This window comes from Aspergillus pseudoviridinutans, assembly GCF_018340605.1.
Source record: "Aspergillus pseudoviridinutans IFM 55266 DNA, scaffold_9, whole genome shotgun sequence".
Lineage (NCBI taxonomy): Eukaryota > Fungi > Ascomycota > Eurotiomycetes > Eurotiales > Aspergillaceae > Aspergillus > Aspergillus pseudoviridinutans.
Genome location: NW_025091289.1, coordinates 1496291 through 1518142, shown reverse-complemented (window position 1 = coordinate 1518142; position 21852 = coordinate 1496291). Strand labels below are relative to the sequence as shown.

At 51.3% G+C, this 21852-nt stretch overlaps 8 protein-coding genes across 8 annotated transcripts; 7 read left to right on the top strand and 1 right to left on the bottom strand.

Annotated features, from left to right (window-relative positions):
• Positions 1-109: 109 nt before the first annotated feature.
• On the top strand, positions 110-1331 carry Asppvi_011358 (putative extracelular cellulose binding protein (Cip2); the record flags this gene model as incomplete). Its single annotated transcript, XM_043307187.1, has 2 exons — positions 110-155; positions 199-1331. 2 exons carry the CDS (start codon positions 110-112, stop codon positions 1329-1331), a joined length of 1179 nt encoding a protein of 392 aa, XP_043163122.1.
• Positions 1332-1766: 435 nt separating this feature from the next.
• On the top strand, positions 1767-2463 carry Asppvi_011357 (cupin domain-containing protein; the record flags this gene model as incomplete). The annotated part of the gene is made up of 2 exons (XM_043307186.1): positions 1767-2093; positions 2149-2463. 2 exons carry the CDS (start codon positions 1767-1769, stop codon positions 2461-2463), a joined length of 642 nt encoding a protein of 213 aa, XP_043163121.1.
• A 111-nt stretch (positions 2464-2574) lies between these two features.
• Asppvi_011356 (putative cytochrome P450 monooxygenase) lies at positions 2575-3557 on the bottom strand (the record flags this gene model as incomplete). The annotated part of the gene is made up of 2 exons (XM_043307185.1): positions 2575-2673; positions 2721-3557. 2 exons carry the CDS (start codon positions 3555-3557, stop codon positions 2575-2577), a joined length of 936 nt encoding a protein of 311 aa, XP_043163120.1.
• Positions 3558-4993: 1436 nt separating this feature from the next.
• On the top strand, positions 4994-7379 carry Asppvi_011355 (transcription factor domain-containing protein; the record flags this gene model as incomplete). Its single annotated transcript, XM_043307184.1, has 8 exons — positions 4994-5129; positions 5252-5422; positions 5472-5980; positions 6034-6158; positions 6206-6281; positions 6350-6434; positions 6486-6857; positions 6916-7379. The coding sequence occupies 8 exons, from the start codon at positions 4994-4996 to the stop codon at positions 7377-7379; spliced, it is 1938 nt and encodes a 645-aa protein (XP_043163119.1).
• Positions 7380-8441: 1062 nt separating this feature from the next.
• On the top strand, positions 8442-9503 carry Asppvi_011354 (uncharacterized protein; the record flags this gene model as incomplete). The annotated part of the gene is made up of 3 exons (XM_043307183.1): positions 8442-8457; positions 8514-9094; positions 9153-9503. 3 exons carry the CDS (start codon positions 8442-8444, stop codon positions 9501-9503), a joined length of 948 nt encoding a protein of 315 aa, XP_043163118.1.
• Positions 9504-11613: 2110 nt separating this feature from the next.
• On the top strand, positions 11614-13115 carry Asppvi_011353 (FAD-binding oxidoreductase; the record flags this gene model as incomplete). The annotated part of the gene is made up of 2 exons (XM_043307182.1): positions 11614-11875; positions 11947-13115. The coding sequence occupies 2 exons, from the start codon at positions 11614-11616 to the stop codon at positions 13113-13115; spliced, it is 1431 nt and encodes a 476-aa protein (XP_043163117.1).
• Positions 13116-14047: 932 nt separating this feature from the next.
• On the top strand, positions 14048-17940 carry Asppvi_011352 (5-oxoprolinase; the record flags this gene model as incomplete). Its single annotated transcript, XM_043307181.1, has 2 exons — positions 14048-16570; positions 16618-17940. The coding sequence occupies 2 exons, from the start codon at positions 14048-14050 to the stop codon at positions 17938-17940; spliced, it is 3846 nt and encodes a 1281-aa protein (XP_043163116.1).
• Positions 17941-19332: 1392 nt separating this feature from the next.
• Asppvi_011351 (uncharacterized protein) lies at positions 19333-21321 on the top strand (the record flags this gene model as incomplete). Its single annotated transcript, XM_043307180.1, has 2 exons — positions 19333-19367; positions 19428-21321. 2 exons carry the CDS (start codon positions 19333-19335, stop codon positions 21319-21321), a joined length of 1929 nt encoding a protein of 642 aa, XP_043163115.1.
• Positions 21322-21852: the final 531 nt, after the last annotated feature.

Genomic DNA, 21852 nt, shown 5'->3' with positions numbered 1-21852 from the left:
GAACCGTTGTATAGTCTCACCGGCTGACCGGAAGAATCCCATCTCGAGCATATAAAGACCAGAATGACTGAGGTTATCGAGAGGGTCACCAGCACGGCACGGCAACACAATGATGTTCCTCTACCCAGTCCTGCTTTCGCTCCTCTCCAGTGGAGGTAAGTCATATTTCTCTCTTCGGTTGCTATACTGACCATGCAGCCCTGGCTGCCAACTGCACCAGTCTTCCTTTATCCCCCCAGCTGCAGTCCATCACCACACTCCCTGATCCCTTCTCATGGTATCCCCTGCAGCAGTCCGGTCGTGTTACCACTCTCTCCGACTGGCAATGCCGTCAGAGTCACATTAGCACGCTCCTCCAGCAGCTCGAACTAGGCACCAAGCCTCCTGCTCCCTCCAGCGTAACCTCCACCTTCAGCCAAAACAAACTTACCATAACCGCCTCCAATGCCGGAAATACCATCTCCTTCACAGCAACCATCACCTATCCTTCTGGTACCGGAGCAGGACCCTACCCCGCGATGATCGCCTACGGAGGCCTGAGCATCCCCCTCCCACCAGGCGTCGCAACCATCACCTTCGACAACAGCCAGATCGCCCAGCAAAACGACCAAAGCAGCCGCGGCAAAGGCCTCTTCTACAGTCTGTACGGCGCAAACCACTCCGCCGGCGCAATGATGGCCTGGGCATGGGCCACATCGCTCATCATCGACCGCCTCGAAGCCACCCCGGCCGCGAAAATCGACACAGCCCGAATCGGGGTGACGGGGTGCTCGCGGAACGGCAAGGGGGCGCTGATGGCCGGTGCATTCGATTCGCGGATTGCACTCACCGTGCCGCAGGAGTCAGGCACCGGGGGATCAGGATGCTGGCGGCTCGCGCAGGCCTCAGAAGGCGCGCCGCAGAACGTGCAGACGGCGGGGGAGATCGTCCAGGAGAATGTCTGGTTCTCGACGGCGTTCAATACCTATGCGAACAATGTCGACAGTCTCCTGTTTGACCACCATATGCTGGCTGGGCTGATTGCCCCGCGGGGTCTCCTGTCCATTGACAATGCGGGGTATCAGTGGTTGGGGCCGTGGTCGTCGTTGGGATGTATGGGGACGGCGAGGCTGATCTGGCAGGCAATGGGGGTGCCGGATCGTATGGGGTACTCGATGTCTACGAATCATCCGCATTGCTCGTTTCCGGATCAGCAGAGGGGTGACCTGTTTGCGTTTATCAATCGGTTCTTGCTGGGGATGGAGGTCAACACCACGGTGCAGAAGAATTATGCGGGGATTGCGTTTGATAGCAAGCCGTGGGTGAACTGGCAAGTTCCCACGTTGACTTGATCGTTCAACCTTTGAGTCTCTGTGCCTTGTTTCGCTGCTCTTTTATGCTAATGTGCTTGGTTCATTGGTTTGTCGATAGCTTGGCTACCATAATTGATTCACTGAGTAGAACAAGCTTTGGTATTGACAAAGCGGCGGCACATTGCATTCTATAGATCATCACCACCATCTGACGCTCTTCGTCCATTGGTGCAATAAAAAAGGACTATCAAGCGATCAGATGGTTCAATCATCGATTAAAGATTAGATATACATCATCGGATCGGTTCCTGTTTGTTGGTAGGTAACAAATGAACGCATCAAGAATCTGCTCCTTACGTCACCATTTGTCTCGGCCTTGCCGGTCCAATTTGTCAACAAGTCTAGACGTCGTGTATAAGATAAGCCGGTGTCAACGATGACATCCGATCTCTCAAGACAGCTGAATTCTATAAAATGCATCGAGGACTGCGTTTGCTTCGGCGACAATTCGGCATTACTCGCACAACTCACACTGGCCTATATACCGCACCCATTGCATCTAGCATCTACTGCAAGAATTACCCTCACCAAGGCTTCCACCAGAACGTCGCAAAAATGTCCAATTTCGACAAATTCAACGGTAATACGGCTGACAAGCCACCCAAGAATGAAATGGTCTATCTTCCGAGCGTGATGTCGCCCAATCGGAAGTTTGGTGTGTTCCGCAAAGTCCTGCATACTGGCTTGTACTCCCAATTCGTTGCCATGGAAGTGCCAGTGAACGGCGAGATTGGAGATGAGGTTCGTCTTTACATTCAACCCTTTGATTTTTCGGTGTAAACTAATGGTCCATTAGATCCATACTGTCGACCAAACGCTCGTCTTCACACACGGCAAGGGAAAGGCTATCGTCGCTGGTAAGGAACAGGAGGTCAAGGAGGGCGATGTGGTCATCGTTCCTGCAGGTACTCAGCACCAGTTCCTTAACATCGGCCCCGTTCCCTTGGAACTGGTGACAGTTTATGCGCCTGCCGAGCATTATACGAGTACTGTGCACCAGACCAAGGCAGAAGGAGATGCACAGGAAGAAAGGGGCGAAGATGAGGCTCCGGAATGGAGTCAGCGAAGCAAGGCCGAAAATGAGAAGCTGGGACTAGTGAAGGGGGAGTGAGCGGTTATAGAAGTCCTTGGGAATGCGGCGCTCGTAGCCTCGTCTCGTGTTCCAGCGACACTTCTATTTAATGATGTCTGATCAATTGTTTCTTTGCGGTGATATTTCAAATTAAGGCATTCTAGGAGTAAAGTTCACCAAGACATCGTATTCTTGCTCTGGAGAAGCGGCATCTTGGATGGACGCTTCATCGTAATTGATAGGATGCAACTAAGATATATTAGCCTGGACCTCTACAGGCTGTCAACTGCACTTACATCAAACTTCCAGATGATCAGAGCAACAGCCCGCTTCAATTCCAGCCAGGCAGCTCGAGCTTTCGTGGCATTTCGCATATTTGGTCGAAGAACCAACAATGCTTTCTCCATGCGTTTCCGTTGCCGTTGATCCAAGTTTGCCTGTAGCCATCTTTGAGGCCGGAAAGAAGAGGCATCTTCTCCATAGATGGCACGATTGTTGCTTATAGACTCTGAATGAAATTGAACGACCGTTCCTTCGGGAAGGTAATGTCCCAAGACTACTACACCCTCCGCAGGAACATCTCTTCGATAATCAAATCTCATGGCAAGTCGCATCGATTCTTTCATGACAGCGTCCAGGATAGGTAGAGTGTGTGATTCCGTCTCTTGCTGAAGAACATCGGATAAAGCCGCCTTGCAAAATGCGATGTCTATCTCGTGCTTGAGTTGAGACATAACCGGAGGGCACTTTAACAAATGGAGAAACACTGAAACGAACGCAGAAATCATGCAGTCCGCTCCGTTTACAATCTCAGAGGCGTGAGAATCATCTCCTTCGCTGTTTTCTGCAGGCGGGAATGCTCTTCTGCCAGTCTCCGACAGAACCTCGAAGACAGACGCATATTTCCACCCGGAATAGGTCCCTATGCAGGACACCCATGCTAGACCGTTGTTGCGTTTGCGCTTTAGCTTGGCAACTGGGGTCTTGAACATAATATGGTCCAGAGATGTTGTAAATCGGCATCTATCCGTGTGGTTTGACCCGGTACGCGTGGGTGCTGCTCGGTCATTGTCAAGGTCGTCCGCAATAATGTGTCCAACAATGTCTGTCGCGAAGCTTCGGAACACAGCCATTTTCAAGGTACGTTGTTTTCGAATCGCTCTGAGAAAGTCGAGAACCATTTCCTTGAGTTTATCATGATGTTGAAATGCGTGGTCTATCTGCTCGTCTAGGTAAACACGATCATTGCTTTTGAGTCCGGCATTGACAGTCCCTCCTTCTGGTTTATCCAGATAACTATCAAGGATCGACTTCATAAATCTCAGCATAGACTCCATATACTTGGTGAGGAAATAATAAATACCTTTGACCTTCGTGGACAGGTGCCATCCAGCAAGAAAGCTGTGGAAGGGTCAGAGACGCTGACCGTCTGCGGTCCTATGCGAACCACCTCACCATATTTGCGATGAAGGCGCTCCAAATGACAAGCATATCGTGGTGATGATTTGAGACACTTCCACCAAATATTAGACAAACCCGCAAGCAATGGGCCGGGAACTGAGTTTAGCCGCGTATAGTTCCACAGGATGCCGACAAACACACAGAGAATCAATATTAAAACCGCAAGCACAGCCATTTGCCTGGGTCATCTTTCGAAAAAGAGCTTGGATCATAACTGTGAACTTTGTTGTCCTGTGAGAAATCAGTAACGAACCAGCTTTGGAGGCCGAGGAAACGACTCACCATGACAGCACATATTATCTTATCCTTGTTTCTTAACCGCGATATCCCGAACCAAGAAAAATAACCGGGGAAAGGGCAGTAGCTCATTTGTCGCCAACAACGGCTTTCAATTCTCGAAACCTCAAAAGGTCCCCAGCAGCAGAAGTCAGCATAGGTACTACGTTATTGGTCAGACTTTTACTTTTGTCTTATCGGCTTGTTCTGTGGGTTAAGTCATATCCATCTCAAGCTCCAACTGGATTGGTTGTGCCCCATTCTCCATCGGCCCGACGGCTTATCTGCTCCCACGGTGCGTGACACCACAAGCAGCCAACAGGTAAATGCGGGGGAATCTGGAGAAGACCTCATTGATCCCTGAGAAAAAGAAAATAACATCTGCAAGGATTGCCAAATACGAGCAGGATCTCAGCCTCAAGGTCAGCAGTGTGAGTGTCCAACGAGATAAAACTGTTAAAAAGAGCCGATCCGGAGAAGGGAGCATCGTGGGGTCATGAGACAACATTCGGCAAAAAAAAGCATAGCCGTCGTTGACCTCAGTTGCATACATAATCGAGTCATTGAGCTCACTGGGCTGTTAATGACTCTGCTGTGAAGAAAAGGAAAGGCAATCGAATAAGATCAACTCTATTGAAGCCAGTTCTCCCAACGGCAGGAAGCAGACAGTATAATTATGTTCTGTCTTTGACAGCCACCAGTACTTCCCAATGGCGCAAGGGAAATCTCGAAGTGGATTGCAGAACCGATCAATAGACAGGTCGGGAAATACGCGATCAGTTATAGCGTGCGTGATGATGACCAGACGTTCTGCAGAGACCGGCTGACGGCTATGGCAGATGCAATCGATGTCGAGGCAGAAAGACACGATGTGCTGGCACTCCACCCTATCCCTGTGCTGCGTGTGAGGATGCAGGACACATATGTGTGTATTCTGAAGCTGAGAAACGCGTGTCGGTACCTGAAAGGTGAGCAAGACTACGCGGATCAGGAGAGGCGCGGAGATATAAAGGAATAATCGCCTGGAAGGCGCAAGGTGCTAACCGCAGTTGTACCCGAAACAGCTACCTGCGTCAGCTTCAATCGCAAGCTAGAGCTGCAAGGCAAGGGTCGGACCACAGTCTTCCACCTCTATCATCGCACTCCACTCCAAGCCAACCCACCCCCTGTAGCAATGCAAGTGAGAGCACTCCGCCTAACCGAGACGACTGGTGGTATAATGGAACGGATAATCTTTTCTTAAATCGATCAGGAGAACATCGTATGTCCACTACAATGCATCATCCATAATATCAGCTAATCACTCTCAGACTATGTTGGCCCTGCTGCGGCGGTCGCGCTGGCCAAGCGACTGCATCCTTCATCGTCCAATCTCGCATGGGACGTGCGTCCTCTGTACGATGATCCTTCGTCTCTGCACCGTTCCGTTAATCGGGCTCTCCCACAGCTGCCACCATTCGAATTCGCCAAGCGATTGTTCTGGGTGCAGTATGCCTATATTGGAACTATCTTTTCCCTTATTCAGCCTGAGGATTTCGAAGAACGACTCAATATCGTCTATCATCGCCCTCCTGACTTCTCAGACCGAGAGTCATGTCTTGTTTACTGCCAAGTCCTGCTTGTCATTGCCTACGGGCTGATGTATTCAGTGAACCAGTGGTCGGGAGACGATGGCCCGCCTGGCTTCAAGTACTTTAAGCATGCCTTGCGTTTTCTGCCGGACATTCATGAGGAAGGCTCGATATTCTTTGTCGAGGTCTTGTGCTATGTCGCTTATTACATGCAGAATCTGAACCGGCGGGATGCTGCTTTTCTATACGTACGCATTGCATTTGGTACGATATCATATTGACCCGCTGACATGAATTGTAGATTGGCCTCGCACTTCGCATGGCTATCTCTTTAGGGCTCCATCAGGAGGTATCGCATCCCGATGTGAGTGATGCAGATCGCTATCGACGACGGCGAGCCTGGTGGTCTGTGTATAGTCTTGACAGGTACTGCTGCATGCATCTTCTCGGAACGGCATACTGACATGTTACAGGTTACTTTCTGTCAAGTCCGGGAATCCAATCACTATCCAGGATGAAGACATTGGGACAATGTGGCCGATACCCGAAGTACGAGACCTAGACCTCATTTTCTTTTCCGTCATTGAGGATGATGACTCTTTGCTAATCGTCAGCAGGGTGGTTCAACAGCAGTTCCATGGCCCTCTGTCGTCCTCACTCATTACACCCAACTGTCTCGCATTCTAGGTAGAATTGGAGAAGGTGAGCTCCACAAGCTAGGCTGTTCAATAGCCATGCTGACATGCCTCATAGAGATCTACCGCAAGAAACCTCGATCCGGGTCTAATCTCCTGGCATCTGTACAGAGCATTACCAATGACCTGTCTGACTGGCTCCGACAAGTGCCTGATCGCTTACGCATTGACTTTACCACGCTAGACACGCATATCAATCGCGAATCAGTCTCCATATTCCTTCACTTTTACTCATGCATCAACATGACGGCCAGACCCCTAGTCTTCTATGTCATCCAGAGGCGACTGGATGCAGAGACTGGAGGGCCTACGGCAAATGACTGGAAAGAAGGATTGTCGCCGAACACAGTTGCCGTCATTGAGAGCTGCATCACCGCAGCTAGAGCTACGACGCTCATCATGGACGCCGCAGCCAGGCACAATCTAGTCGGTACGTTCTCAGATCTTCCCTCTCGAGCCGAACTTGATGCTCATTGTGAACCGTTCAGCAACCTACGGCTACTTGGATGGCGAATACATCTTCTCTGCCGCTCTATTGCTGGTCATGGTCAATGCAGCTTTTCCGCACAATGAGACCAATGCCAGAACAATGGATATGGCACTGAATCTGTTGCGCAGCATGGCTGATCGAGGGAACACCTATCTCGGATCTCGTCACTCCTTGCTGCTAGAACTTCAGGCCTCGATTGGATCCAATCAAGTGGCCGGGGGACGGATTGATTTCAATGCTCCTGTGACACCTACCAGCACTCAGCAGCGCAGTCCTCCTGAGACCACTGTTATAGGACGCGATGATACAAGGGTCGGTCCTTCAGACTGGCCGTCTCAGCAGCATATCACGTTCAATCTTGATATCAATGACGACCCAGGATTGTGGGAAGAGGTCCTTGGTCAGATCGATATCGATATGGACACGGACTGGATTGAGAATACTCTGAGAAGGCAAGACTGATTCAATTGTTCTCACAATTAGGACTGCTCCATCAAGGTTGTGCGCAATACATAGTTTGCAATAATTAAGAATACCCTTCAGGAATTCCATCTTTCTCAGTGTACATTAATATCATCAGGGGAACATCTGAAGAAGCCACGGAAGGCTTCCCCTGTTGCAAATTTTTCCGTTTGGGGACTGTCTTCTCAGCTGCTTCTCGAGCTTTCTCTTTATGTAAATTGCCATATGCAGTTGACAATCTTTGAGCTCTCGCTGAATCTGCTCACCGCATGTTCTTGGTCTAATTTTTCAAACCCTAAACTGGACTCAAAATATCTCTTACGGTGCTTGTGAATGTTTCTGTTAAGACTTGTTGACTTCGAAATAATCAAACTGGATTTGTAAGAGCGTGTGCCGATTGCCGAACCAGTGCTATATCGAATGCTCCGTGTTCTGCAGGCATGCCACTGACTTCTTTGCTCTCAGGGGCCCCTCAAATCCTGGTACTTTCTTAGATCTCTGGCAAATAACAGCTCGCCGTTCAGTCTGTTGAATTTGATGAAATTGAGATGCTGACAGTACTTCTGTGCGGTCAGATTACTGATTCGGAGACAAATGTAATATTGACTCTGGTAATTTTTCCAAGGCGACTTTGTCAGCTGCTTATGAATCTCTTCCGCCATAGTGGCCAAGCGTTGCACCTAAAATGTGCCGCCGAATATCGCCCCCCGCAAAGTGATTAATGATCGGGCCCCACTTGTAGTCTTGCGGTCCCAGCTCTATAATACGGCTAACTTTAACTATATTTTCAGCCGAGGCTAACTATATTTTCTCAATTGCTAAGCACCTATCAATGACGTCATTGGCTAAGGGCAGAATCACCACCACTAGAAGGATTAGTGAATGGGTTCTGCTTGTATAAGCATACTCTGTTGGTTCATGACGTGAGCATTCTATCCGATGCAGTTGCGGAAAAGATATAAAATGGTGGGAAATGCTGGTCTTTGATCTGTCTCGGACCATAATTCAAGTCATCCTTACACACTCCAGCTGCTTCTAACAACTAATTGAGTCTTGTCTATCATGATTGTTCTTACAGGTATGAAAATATGGGGAATGCCGTCTCTCGAACAATGACTAACCCAGGGTCTCCAGGTTCTACCGGCGGGATAGGCCGCACCGCTCTCCAGACGCTCCTCTCAGAGAAGCTGGTTCCGGTCTCAGAGCTGCGCATTTCGTCCTACAATACGGCTGCCATCCCGGCCGCCGTCCGTGAAACCGGGATTGAGATCCGCAAGGGTAACCTGTACGAGCCGTCGACGCTGGTGGAGTCGTACTCCGGCGCGGAGGTGTTGTTCTTGGTGTCGTTCCCTTCCATGGGCGAGGAACGCTACAAGCTGCACCGCAATGCTATCGACGCCGCCAAGGCCGCAGGCGTTCGCCACATCATCTACACCTCGCTCTCATTCTGTGGTGGAGCTGAAGGCAACACCAGCGTCGCGCAGGTCGCGCAGGCCCACCTCCGGACCGAACGCTACCTAAAGGATAGCGGGATGACCTACACGATCCTTCGGATGCCGTCCTACGCGCACCTATGGAACAACTATGCCGGGTTTCTGAATCTGGATGTTGCTCCCGACGTCGTTCAGGAAGCTGTGCTGCCCAATGACGGCCTTGAGCACTGGGCGAACAGGGCTGAGCTGGGCGAGGCCACCGCGAGGGTCATCGCGAACTGGGTAAGTGTGGTTTTGTGCACACACGGAAGACCTGGTTATGGACTGACCCTAGTGTTAGCAAAACTACATCAACAAAACCCTCAATTTTACTGGTCCCGAGCTCTTGACTGGGGTCGATATCATCAACAAGTACATGAAGCATACCGGCAGGAAGGTCAACGTTCGCATCTTGCCTGTCGAAGAGGCCATCGCTTGGCACATCAAGAAAGGGAGTGTGCCACCGGAGCAAGCTAGCTTCCTTGACAATTGGGCGAGCTGGCACACTGCCATTTCGCTTGGTGAAAAGGCCTTCCTTGATCCTACCTTGGAACAGCTGCTAGGCCGGAAGCCCAAGACGATTGATGACCAGGCTGATGAGATTTTCTCAGCATCAAATAGCCTCGACACTAAGGACCTGGTGGGAATTTAACTAATAGTTATAAAGCAATCATAGGTGGATCTAGGACGCATAGGGATTTGTAATAATAAGTTGCTATTTGTTTCTACTTATAGATCGTTGAATTTATTCTGCTTATTGAAGAAATCGCAAAAAATATATGAAAAGATCGACGACTCGGGCGTTTTGGCAGTTCGGTGGTTGAATGTCTTATGGCAAGCTATTACGGAGGCAGGAAATATTGGTTGATTAATTTCCCAGTCTTTCACGACCTTAGGTCATATACGGTCCCCTAGCTAGTGTGCGCTGCACCGTTGTATATGTCCACCCGTCACAACTTTGGTAACCTCCGTACGTCAACCTTTAGTCCCAACCACGAAGGCGGCAACTGCTTGAAGACCTTGATGTCAAGATTCCACACCCTGCCGTTCTGCTCGCTCGTCCCGTCAATACTCTCCGGTTTACCAGCAAATATGTACGACAGACTAGCTTAGTTAGAAGCAGCTGCGTCGATGAGGGCGTATCGGTGTTTGTACCACGCCGGGCCAAGATTGTAGACACTTAGAGCAACCAGTGTTTCTGCTCCTCGGGCCATCGAGTTCCATATCTTCGCCCAAGACTCGGGATCGGCGTCTCGATCTTTCAACGGGCCAACCATCTATCAATCTGACCCAACTCTCCACCGGCCATAAGGCACATGTTTACCGCCGAAGACAACATGTAATTGTTCGGAAAGTAGGTAAACATATTGTAAGCTTCTCAATATGCTGCTTCCAGGGTGAGAAGAATAGAGGTGAAGTGCTAATGGAGTACGAAACGACGAACGGTCTTTTCATACAGTCTAATTCTACAGGTGAAATCCTATACTAGCTGAGAGTCAATATTGTGTCGGTCGACGAGCCTATGTCCGTGTGGTTCCGGTCCTAACCTTCGGCTTTAGTGATTATGTCGCTCTCCAGAAGGTTATTATACCTAACAAACTCGGTTCCTTTACGTTAATTAGGTCAACTAGCTACACATAACGTCACTAGTTGCTATCCACGTGTTATGGACGAGGATGAATTCAAATTTTGTCGGGAACAGAACTTATACCAGAATGTAGGTCAGCTTAAGGATTAGACCTCGCCACTGCCCGTGGGTCTACCCAAACGGGGGGGATTGATACCTCACGGTAAAATTGATTAAATCATGAAAGTGGCTTTCTCCAAAATTACACATTGATTGACTGAGTTGTATACATCTGCTCATCTGTTTCCTTTGTGAGCAACTAGACTTGGTCGTATCCCAACTTGTTCCTTTAGCAGCCATGTATGCTTTGTCCCTTTTCGAGTATCTTGCTATTCTCAGCCCCCAGCCACTTTGGCTGGGGGTTCCAGATTCTTCAGTTCGTCCTCAGTTTCATAACTGTCACCTCCAGCTTCATGCAACATATCAAGTCTTGCTATAGGATCTCCTCTAGTCGTGACCAAAACGTTATAAGGTGATGGAGCCATGAATCTCTAGGGCTACATTTAGAGTTTGGGATTCCCAGCACAATGAGTGGAGAGCGTTCATAAGTACCTACTAGTACTAATATAAACACCTGTGCACTGTGCACCAGTTCATGACCTATCCTATCCAATCATAGTACTGGTGAGCACAAGTCATTTCAAGTGATCAGAGTTAATAATGACCAACAAACATCAATAATCCATAGCTAACTGATTGTCCCTCATGACAGTGCCCCTCTTCTGGCCAAGACGCTTATTTCCGCAGCCCTATCTTAACTAGGGCCTCAAGGCCACTTCGGCCTTATTCCCCCGCAAGAGTGTCCTTACAGAAAGGCCACAAAAGCCTACTTCATGGGAACCTGTACGCGAGAGGATCAACGCGTTTGCCTTCTATCTTCCCATTAAATTTGATTCCCAAAGGCTGCATTTCGATCGAGACACTGGAGCTGAAGATGTGGGTCCTTTCGACAGCACCGCACTGCGCTAAAGCAATCGGACTATTGTCCCACTAAGGCGGATCGAGCAAAGGATTTGCATCCTGGTAACCTCCACGGGCAACCTGGCTGCAATTCAAAAAGGGGCCCCCATGGCGCATGGGACCATGTGTTTTCTCCCAGTGCCGCGCAGTACGTCTTTGACTTCGCCCTTGCGCAATGGGCAATACTACCAGTATCGCCGCTGGGCGTGATTGTTTGATATCCGCCGTTGGGGGTAATGCCGCTCATGTCGCTTTCCAAGATCAGCTGTTGTATCAGGCTAACGCAGTCGAGCCTTACAACTTAAATATCCCGGTGACTCCGGCGGCAGTGACTTACCCCCAATCAGCGGACGAAATAGCTGCTGTGGTGAAATGCGCCTCTGAATATGGCTACAAGGTGCAAGCGCGCAGTGGAGGACACAGTTTCGGCAATTATGGTATGTATGACTGGTTACGGTGTAGTTTGCAGCCACTGATATAGAGTCCACTAACTCGTACTCTGTTCTAGGCCTTGGAGGAGAAGACGGTGCCATCGTGGTGGAAATGAAGCACTTCTCCCAATTCTCCATGGATGAGTCGACCTATATCGCGACCATCGGACCCGGCATCACGTTAGGCGACCTCGACACCAAGCTGTACAATGCGGGCCATAGAGCAATGGCGCACGGTATCTGCCCGACCATTCGGACAGGCGGCCATCTGACAGTGGGCGGATTGGGCCCGACAGCGCGCCAATGGGGTCTGGCGCTCGACCACGTTGAGGAAGTCGAGATTGTGTTAGCAAACTCGAGTATTGTTCGTGCGTCGGATACTCAGAATCAGGATATCTTCTTCGCCATCAAAGGTGCTGCTGCCAGCTTTGGGATAGTCACCGAGTTCAAAGTGCGCACAGAACAGGCACCCGGCTTGGCCGTCCAATACTCGTATACGTTCAATCTGGGGACCCCTGCTGAAAAGGCAAAGCTCGTCAAAGATTGGCAGGCATTCATAGCTCAGGAAAACCTCACTTGGAAGTTCTACTCCAACATGGTCATCTTTGACGGTCAGATCATTCTCGAAGGTCTCTACTTTGGTTCAAAAGAGGAGTACGACGCGCTGGGCCTGGAGCAAAGGTTTCCGCCCAGCGAGGCCGGCAACGTGCTTGTTCTGACGGACTGGTTGGGGATGGTCGGTCACGAGCTGGAAGATACCATTTTGAAATTGGTTGGAAACACCCCGACCTGGTTTTATGCCAAGTCCCTAGGATTTACACCCCGCGCCCTGATTCCTGATTCCTCAATTGACGAGTTGTTCAATTATATCCATGAGAACAACCCCGGAACTCTGGCCTGGTTTGTCACACTCAGCCTGGAGGGTGGAGCTATCAATGCGGTGCCTGAAGATGCCACAGCATACGGCCATCGCGATGTGCTTTTTTGGGTTCAAATCTTCGTAATTAACCCGGTTGGTCCAGTGTCGCAGACCACATATGGATTCGCAGATGGTATGTACAATGTTCTGGCTCAGGCGGTGCCAGAGAGTGCAGGGCACGCATATCTCGGATGTCCAGATCCCAGAATGCCCAACGCCCAGCAGGCGTACTGGCGTGGCAACCTTCCAAGATTGGAAGAGCTGAAAGGCGATTTGGATCCAAAAGACACCTTCCACAATCCACAGGGCGTTATGGTTGTCTCCTGAGATGGCGCAGGTTGGCATTTTGTATAGTGTTATATGCTTTATTCACCCGGTTTGGGCGCCAGTTGACGGTCCTCTGCTTGCTTGGGTATCTGCCATCTGAAAGGTAAGAGCCGGGCTGCTACCATCCAACTGGCTGGCCAAAAGAGCTACTATGATTTGACCATAGAGTCAAACCTCGGCCGGCTTCCATATATATATATATATATATCTTCACTGGCTGAACTATCTCCCGCTTTCTTAGGGGACGTCCTGGGCCCTATCCTTGCACTATGTTTTGGGTAATCACTATCTTTCTAATTTAGAAATATAAACAATTTAACATGTTTAATAACTCAGGTGGTCTTGTAGTTATGAGCCTAGAGTATATATTAGCTATGTTACTAAACCTGGCATTCCACAAGTATATATTTACACGTCATATGAGACATCATCTGAGCTTGATCACCCCCCCAAAGTCTGTGCGAGACACAACCTTCAGCCAGGACCATAGGACCTCTCCAATAATCTCACTGGTATCTTGTTAACCTCACTCACCACCATCATCTTCAATATGGACATATTATTTTTCTCCTATCGTCAATGACCGGCAGCATCGGACCGCTGCTCCCGACGCGCCGACCGTCGGGCCGACACGTGATCGCTTGAATGTGCCCGCATCGAAAGCGCGGAGAAAGCAGCACGAATGACGGGGCCCAGCAGGCGGAGAACCAGTCGGATCGGCGATTCAATTGCCAGTGATGTGATGTCGTTATCAGTGATGGTTTGCTTCGGCCCTTTAAATCGGAGGTCTAACGAGCGTAGTGTTATCCAGAATTTAGAGTGGCATATTATAAATCGGTGATACCCCTCGCTCACTTAGCATATCATACTTATTTCCCCCTCCATCCTCTCAAAGTTCTTACATCATCCCCCCGCACACATACACAAACAACATGGAGGAAGAACCAGGGAAGATCACTATTTCCATCGACCGCGGTGGTACTTTCACCGATGTCCATGCCATCGTACCTGGTCGTCCAGATATCATTCTCAAGCTGCTCTCTGTTGATCCCGGTCACTATGAGGATGCCCCCACGGAAGGTGTCCGTCAGATCCTCGAGCTCGTAACTGGCGAGCCTCACCCTCGAGGACAGCCATTGAAGCTAGACCGCATCGGCAGTTTGCGGATGGGGACGACAGTTGCTACAAATGCCTTGCTCGAAAGGAAAGGTGCGCGATCCGTGCTCTTCACAACGAAAGGCTTCCGAGATCTCCTGAAGATTGGCGATCAATCGCGTCCCCACATCTTTGACTTGACAATGGCCAGGCCTGGTGTCTTGCCTGAAGGCGTGGTGGAGGTTAATGAGCGTGTTGTGCCCTGCCATCCGTCTGCTGACAAGGACTGCTTCCCTGGCGCCCGCATTGTCGAGGGTGTGACCGGCGAGAAGTTTCGCGTGGTCCAGGAGCTGGATCTTGATGCTGTTCGAGTAGAGCTTCAGAGACTGAAGGAGCGAGGGTATCAGTCATTGTCCGTGGCGCTTGTACATTCGTACGCATATCCAGAGCATGAGCGCCTGATCGGCGAGCTGGCTGAGAGCATGGGTTTCTCCGTCACACTGTCGTCCAAGTTACAACCCATGATCAAGGTCGTGCCTCGAGGGATGTCGGCCGCAGCCGATGCGTACCTCACCCCAGTGATCAAGACGTACATTGATTCCATCTCTGCCGCCTTCGAAGGGGGTCTGGAAAAGCAGCGAGAATGTCGATTCGAATTTATGCAATCTGACGGTGGCCTGGTTGACTTTCGCCGATTCAGCGGGCTGAAGGCGATTTTGTCTGGCCCGGCTGCTGGTGTGGTCGGTTTCGCAGCCACCAGCTATGATCCCACCGAGAAGATTCCCGTCATTGGTTTCGACATGGGCGGTACATCTACAGACGTTTCACGCTTTGCCGGCCATCTGGAGCATGTTTTCGGATCCAAGGTTGCTGGCGTTCTCATCCAATCCCCTCAACTCGACATCAACACCGTGGCAGCCGGTGGAGGCTCCATCCTCACCTGGCGCAACGGTCTGTTCTACGTCGGTCCCGAATCTGCGTCGGCCCACCCTGGCCCGGCTTGTTATCGCAAGGGCGGTCCTCTGACCGTGACGGACGCCAATCTGTTCCTGGGTCGCCTGCTGCCGGAATACTTCCCACACATCTTTGGTCCGAACGAGGACCAGCCACTTGATCTGGAAGCCACTACGAAGCTATTCAATGAACTCACGGACAAGATCAACACCGAAAGGAGAGAAAAGGGCCAGCCAGAGTACACGCCGGAAGAGATCGCCTTGGGTTTCTTGAAGGTGGCGGATGAGTCCATGGCTCGCCCTATTCGCAATCTGACCGAGGCTCGCGGATATGAAACTGCTTCCCATCATCTGGCTTGCTTTGGCGGTGCCGGTGGCCAGCACGCCTGCTCCGTTGCCGCATCCCTTGGAATCTCCCGCATCATCATCCACAAATACTCCTCCGTCCTGTCCGCTTACGGTCTGGCCTTGGCTGAAGTCGTCAAGGAGTCTCAGGAGCCGGTCTCTGCTGACTACCACGCCTCGCAGTCGACGCTGCAGAAACGATTTGACGCCATGACCAAAGCTGCTACCGAGGAGATGACGACACAAGGCTTCCGTGCTGATCAGGTCCATCATGAACTGTACCTCAACATGCGATATGAAGGATCGGACACCAGCCTGATGATCTTGAAGCCGCAGGAGGACTCTGGTTTCCTGGACCAATTCCGAGAGCGTCATCGCAGAGAATTCGGTTTCAACTCGGAGCGACCAGTTCTCGTTGATGACATCCGTGTGCGTACGACTGCCTCTTCCAAAGTGCGGACGGAAAAGAGCCCACTCGTCCAGCTGAAGGAGGCGTCTTTGAAAGACGTCAGTGGCCCGCCTGATAATGTCACCAAGGCGTACTTTGATGGCCACTCTAGCCGTATCGACACGCCAGTGTATCTGCTCGATAAGCTCGAGAAGAGCACTCGTGTACATGGACCTGCCGTCATCATCGACAAGACACAGACCATTGTTGTCGTACCCAGCGCTGTTGCAAGCATTCTGGAGACATGCGTCGTAATTGACCTCAAGGATACCAAGACTGATGCGTCTGCCGCCAACGATGAGTCATCCGACATTGATCCCATCCGACTGAGCATCTTCGGTCATCGTTTCATGTCCATCGCCGAGCAGATGGGCCGGACGCTCCAGAAGACCTCGGTATCGACCAACATCAAGGAGCGTCTGGACTTTTCCTGCGCTCTGTTCTCTCCTGATGGAGGGCTGGTCGCCAATGCTCCTCATGTCCCTGTTCACCTGGGCTCTATGCAGTTTGCTGTCCGGTACCAGCACCAGAAGTGGTTGGGAAATCTGAAAGACGGCGACGTCCTTGTCGCTAACCACCCCAGCTGTGGCGGAACTCACTTGCCAGACATCACGGTATGCTCTATTATTCCACCCTCTATTTTATGTACTGACATCCCCAGGTTATTACACCCGTCTTTGACCGCCCCGGTGGCACCGAGATCATGTTCTACGTTGCGTCTCGCGGGCATCACGCGGACATTGGAGGCATCCTTCCTGGATCGATGCCTCCCAAATCCACCGAGTTGTGGCAAGAAGGAGCAGCTATCGAGGGCGACAAGATCGTCAGCAACGGCGTCTTCGACGAGAAACGCATCATGGAACTTCTGGTTGACGGACCCGCTCAGTACGAAGGATGCTCGGGCGCGCGATGCGTCAGCGACAACATCTCGGATCTGAAAGCACAGATTGCCGCCAACGCGCGCGGTATCTCTCTGATCCAGGCTCTTTTCGCCGAGTATGGCGTCGAGACCGTTCAGAAGTACATGTACGCCATCCAGCACACAGCTGAGCGGGCCGTCCGCGACCTCCTCAAGGGGCTCCACAAGAAGTTCGGCGGCCAACCCCTGGAAGCAGTCGACTACATGGACGACGGCACCCCGATCAAGCTGAAGGTCACCATCGATGGCTCAGACGGCTCGGCCGTGTTCGACTTCGAGGGCACCGGCCCGGAGGTCTACGGCGGCTGGAACGCCCCGATCGCCATCACCCACTCGGCCATTATTTATTGCCTGCGCTGCATGATCAACGCCGACGTGCCACTCAACCAAGGCTGTCTGGCCCCAATTGACATCCACGTCCCATCGCCCAGCATCCTCTCCCCAACCAAGACCGCCGCCGTCGTTGGCGGCAACGTCGTCACCTCGCAGCGCATCACCGACGTCGTGCTCAAGGCGTTCCGCGCCTGCGCTGCCTCACAGGGCTGCTGCAACAACCTCACATTCGGCAACAATGCGCGCACCGACCCGACCACGGGCGAGACACTCCCGGGCTTCGGGTACTACGAGACCATCGCGGGAGGCAGCGGCGCGGGGCCAACCTGGGACGGTGAGTCCGGAGTACACGTGCACATGACCAACACGCGGATCACGGACCCGGAGATCCTGGAGAAGCGGTACCCGACGCTGCTGAGGCAGTTCAGCTTGCGTCCCGGATCGGGCGGCAAGGGTCTGCATCCCGGTGGGGACGGCGTGATTCGCGAGATCGAGTTCCTTGCGCCGATGCAGTGCTCTATCCTCTCGGAGCGACGGGTGCATCGTCCGTACGGTCTGGAGGGCGGCGAGGATGCGCAGCCGGGATTGAATCTGTGGGTTACCATGGATAAGGAGACGGGGGTGGAACGCAAGGTGAATGTTGGCGGGAAGAATACTGTGTCTGTAGGCACCCATGACCGATTTGTAATTATGACTGCTGGCGGTGGTGGATGGGGTGCTGCATCTGCATGAGCATGAGTGTTTATTGTATATAGTGCGGGTTCTGTTATAACATTTATGACGAATATAAGGAATGTATGATTTCAAATCGATGCTGTTCATCTATCTCCTTATCCATCTATTACAGACTGTTTATGCCTATCCGAGAATCATCGAATTTATTGTCCTTTTCATCCCAACAACGATGGGACTCATGCTTGACTGATAGTGATGTATCACGTCGACAGGGATGTGTTACCAGGGTGTAGCCGCCAGCCGGCGCCACAACACCCGAAGGATCACGAAGCAAGGTCAAAAGACAACGTGATCAGGTGGGTCAAAGAGTAGCAAAACGTGTTCCTTGTGTTAAGGAATAAACGCTAGTTCAGTTTGGAAATAATAGTGAGCCTCGGAATTGTCGCTAAGGATTTCTCGCATGAGCCTAAACAAGCATGCTGCAAGGCATTGTAAGTGCCGAATACTAGTGGAAGGGCTAGGCCGTGGTCTACTATTACGGTGTATCTCTCTATTCTCATTGATTTGTCCCATTGAGACATGTGAAGGAACTGGGTCAGTCATAATCTGTATATTGTTGTTTACATCTGGCGGAGAAAATCAAGTGATCCAGTGGATGACTCGGTCGATGCCTAAGGCAGCACAAAGGATCTAGTGTTACTTAACACCAGTCGTACAAATATTGATCTTCGTTGGATCTGTTTCACTTCACTGAGAGAGAAGTAGAACATACACCATAGATAGATAGTCTACTAGTCAGCATATTCGACAAGTGACGGGCTCACAGTCCTTCTTTCTAAAGAATGCTGCCCCTGAAGGAATCGGGGAGTTCATTCCTGTTTTACATAAGCAGAATCACATGCTCCTGATTGTGATGACTGCCTTAACCCCCCGGGCATGGACCTTGTCCCGCAATATCCCGTCCTAGCATTCACCTGTGACCTGTCATGCAAAATGACACAAATCAGGCGGAAGAATTATTGATTAATTAATCTTAATTTGGTTTCTGATAAAGCTGGGGTAAAAGGTAAAAAGGAAAAAATGAAAAAAGAAAAAGGGTGATTCCAACGATATTTGCTATACTTACTTACTAGGTACACAGCACTAGGCACCTTGTGGATGATGGACAGATAAACTAATCCTTCTCTTGATGCTATAGCTATATCCTCATGATCATGTTGTTCCTCATCTGCAACAGCAAGGAAATGGCAATGCTTTGATCTGATGGCTTGACCAGGCATCACCAGTCACATTTACCCCGCCGGACCTTTACAACGAACAACTGGAGAGCTTCCCCCTCCCTTGCCTGGTCCTTTTGAGAACCAGAAAAGAACTCTCTTTCTCTGTTTCTTCCTCTTCTTTCATCCGTCCTTCCCTTATATTCAAGTTCGGTTAGACGTCTTGCCTGCCATGGGGAAACTCCCCGCGGCCATCGTTATAGCCAGGTATGGGGGAAATCCATGAGCTTCTGTTGTAGCAACATCGGCTGACAGCCTAACGTCCAGGCATGGCGCTCGACTAGATGCGGCCGACAAAAATTGGCATCTCACCTCTCCGACTCCCTATGACCCTCCCCTTTCCTATGGCGGATGGCTCCAGTCCCGCGCGCTCGGAGCTCGAATCATAAACCTACTGCAATCGTTCGACGACCATCCCCCCGTTTCGTCCATCGAACCATCAGACGAGCCGAAATTCGCGTCGTCGCTCCCGAATCCCAAAAGGAAGCGCAGATTCATAATCCATACTTCTCCGTATCTTCGTTGCGTGCAGACGGCCATCGCTGTCAGCTCGGGGATAAGCCAACACTATACGGACAGCGAGGTTGTTCACCCCGCAGTCGCTTCCAACTCCACTCAGGCCAATGGATATTCTATGGGATCAGTTGCAGACTCACACAGAGAGTCTATCTCAAGTCCGCTCACGCCTGCCCCTCCGATGTCTGCTTCCCCGGATCATCGGTGTCTTCTCCGCGTGGACGCATTTCTTGGGGAGTGGTTGACCCCAGACTACTATGACCAGATCACGCCTCCCCCCAAGTCGGAGAGGCTCGTAGCTGCTGCCAAAGCCGAATTACTTCGGCGCGGGGACGACGTCGTTCCCGAAGCGGACAAAGTCAGCAAGCCGACTACAGGCAATTTCCCTGGCGGCTGGGGTGGTTTCACAAACTCTGACGCAACTCGCGTGAATGGAACCGTACACAGTGTTGGCCCTTCCTCAGGTGTCACCCATACTCCGGGACAACGCACCCGTGCAGGGAGCTACGACAGTCTCGAGTCCGCCGAAACACCCCACGCGAGAAGAATCCTCGGCAAAATCAACACCGAACTTGCACCTATCCCAGACGGCGCATACATGCCTCCCACTCCAAGTTACGCCATCTCGCCCTCCGACCCGATCCCCATAGGATATGTTACGCACGCGCGCAACGCCTGTGTAAAGATTGACTACCAGTGGGACAGCATGCGCGAGCCTCTGAACTGGGGCAGTGGAGGGGAGTACGGCGAAGAGTGGAGTGCCATGCATTCGCGCTTCCGTGCTGGCTTTGAGCGAATGCTTTCCTGGTACCGCGACAACGATCAAGGTGCCGGGACTGGCCGACCGCGGCGACATTCTCAGCAGCCTGGGATTCACGGGGATCTACACCAGCCAGCTGATGAGGATGATGCGACCGACATCATTCTCATCGTGATTACTCACGGGGCGGGATGCAATGCCCTAGTTGGGGCGCTGACTGGAGAGCCTGTGCTGTTGGATTTCAAGACAGCATCCCTTACCCTGTCCGTCCGCAAGGACAATGGGGACGAACAAGCCGAGGCAGACACTTCTCGGGGGCAATTTTTGTCTCCTGGAACGCCAGAAGAGGCTCCAGTAGCGAAAAATTACAGCTTACGACTTGTGGCCTCGACTGATCATCTGCGTCCTACCGTGAATCCAGTCCCATCCGTCCCATCCACCTCCAGCTTGCCGTCAGCTAACATCGCGGTCACTCCCTCCATCTCCGCTTATCGTCATCGACTTGCTATGCGTCCCTCGCTTTCTCAGGGACAATTCATGATCGGTCCGTCCCCCAATTCGGGTGTTGGGTCACGTTCTTGGTCCCTTTTGCGCCCCTCTACAGCGCCAAAGGGCTCCACCGGTCTATGGGGGTCAGCCTCTGTTATACCCGAATCTGCCGACGATATTTTGCCCAACTTTGGCGACCGGAGAGCAACTTCTTCTGATGCCGTCGGCCCAGGCGAGGCAATCGGTTCCGCGTCGAAGCCTGAGGATTCAGCCGCGTTGTCTAACCTGCCTAAAAGAACCTTTTCCCAACGTGGTCTCTGGGGTAGCACACCGGTCTCTAAGGACCGGGAAGCGGCTACCAGAAGACGTTGGACAGTGACTGAAAGAAGGATATAGCCGGCTTTGTTCCTACTCCGATTTTTGGTTCTAATTTTCTTGCTTTTATTTTTTATCAGGATACCTCGGGACGTTGGTTTGCCACATTTATGTGTTTATGTGTTGATTTGTATAAGGCGAGGCGTTCAGGAATCTCGGCCTACAACTGCATGCGACTCTCCTCCTGGACGATGACATCAATCATGTAATACTCGCCATTCACAATGCTGTACAAAACCAATGGCCATCACCACTTCCATCAATTACCATAGTCAGTCTTTGCTCACTATAATATATTTGACTTCGATCCTTGGTGTCTGTCTTATCATCCTCGTGTAGTACGTCATTTGTTTACTATGCAGATCGCACTACGGAGCTTCCACTGACGAACCCCGTTGATCCCGTGCGGATCCGGCTGCTGTAATTGGTGGTGGCAACATAGTTCCGGACGTGCCTTGCAGCCGTGATGCCTCAGGCAGCACCTGCTGATCCCCGTATCGCCGTTGAGCTCATTCAGCTGTCTGATCCTCTTCCTCTCTTCCTTCTCTCCGT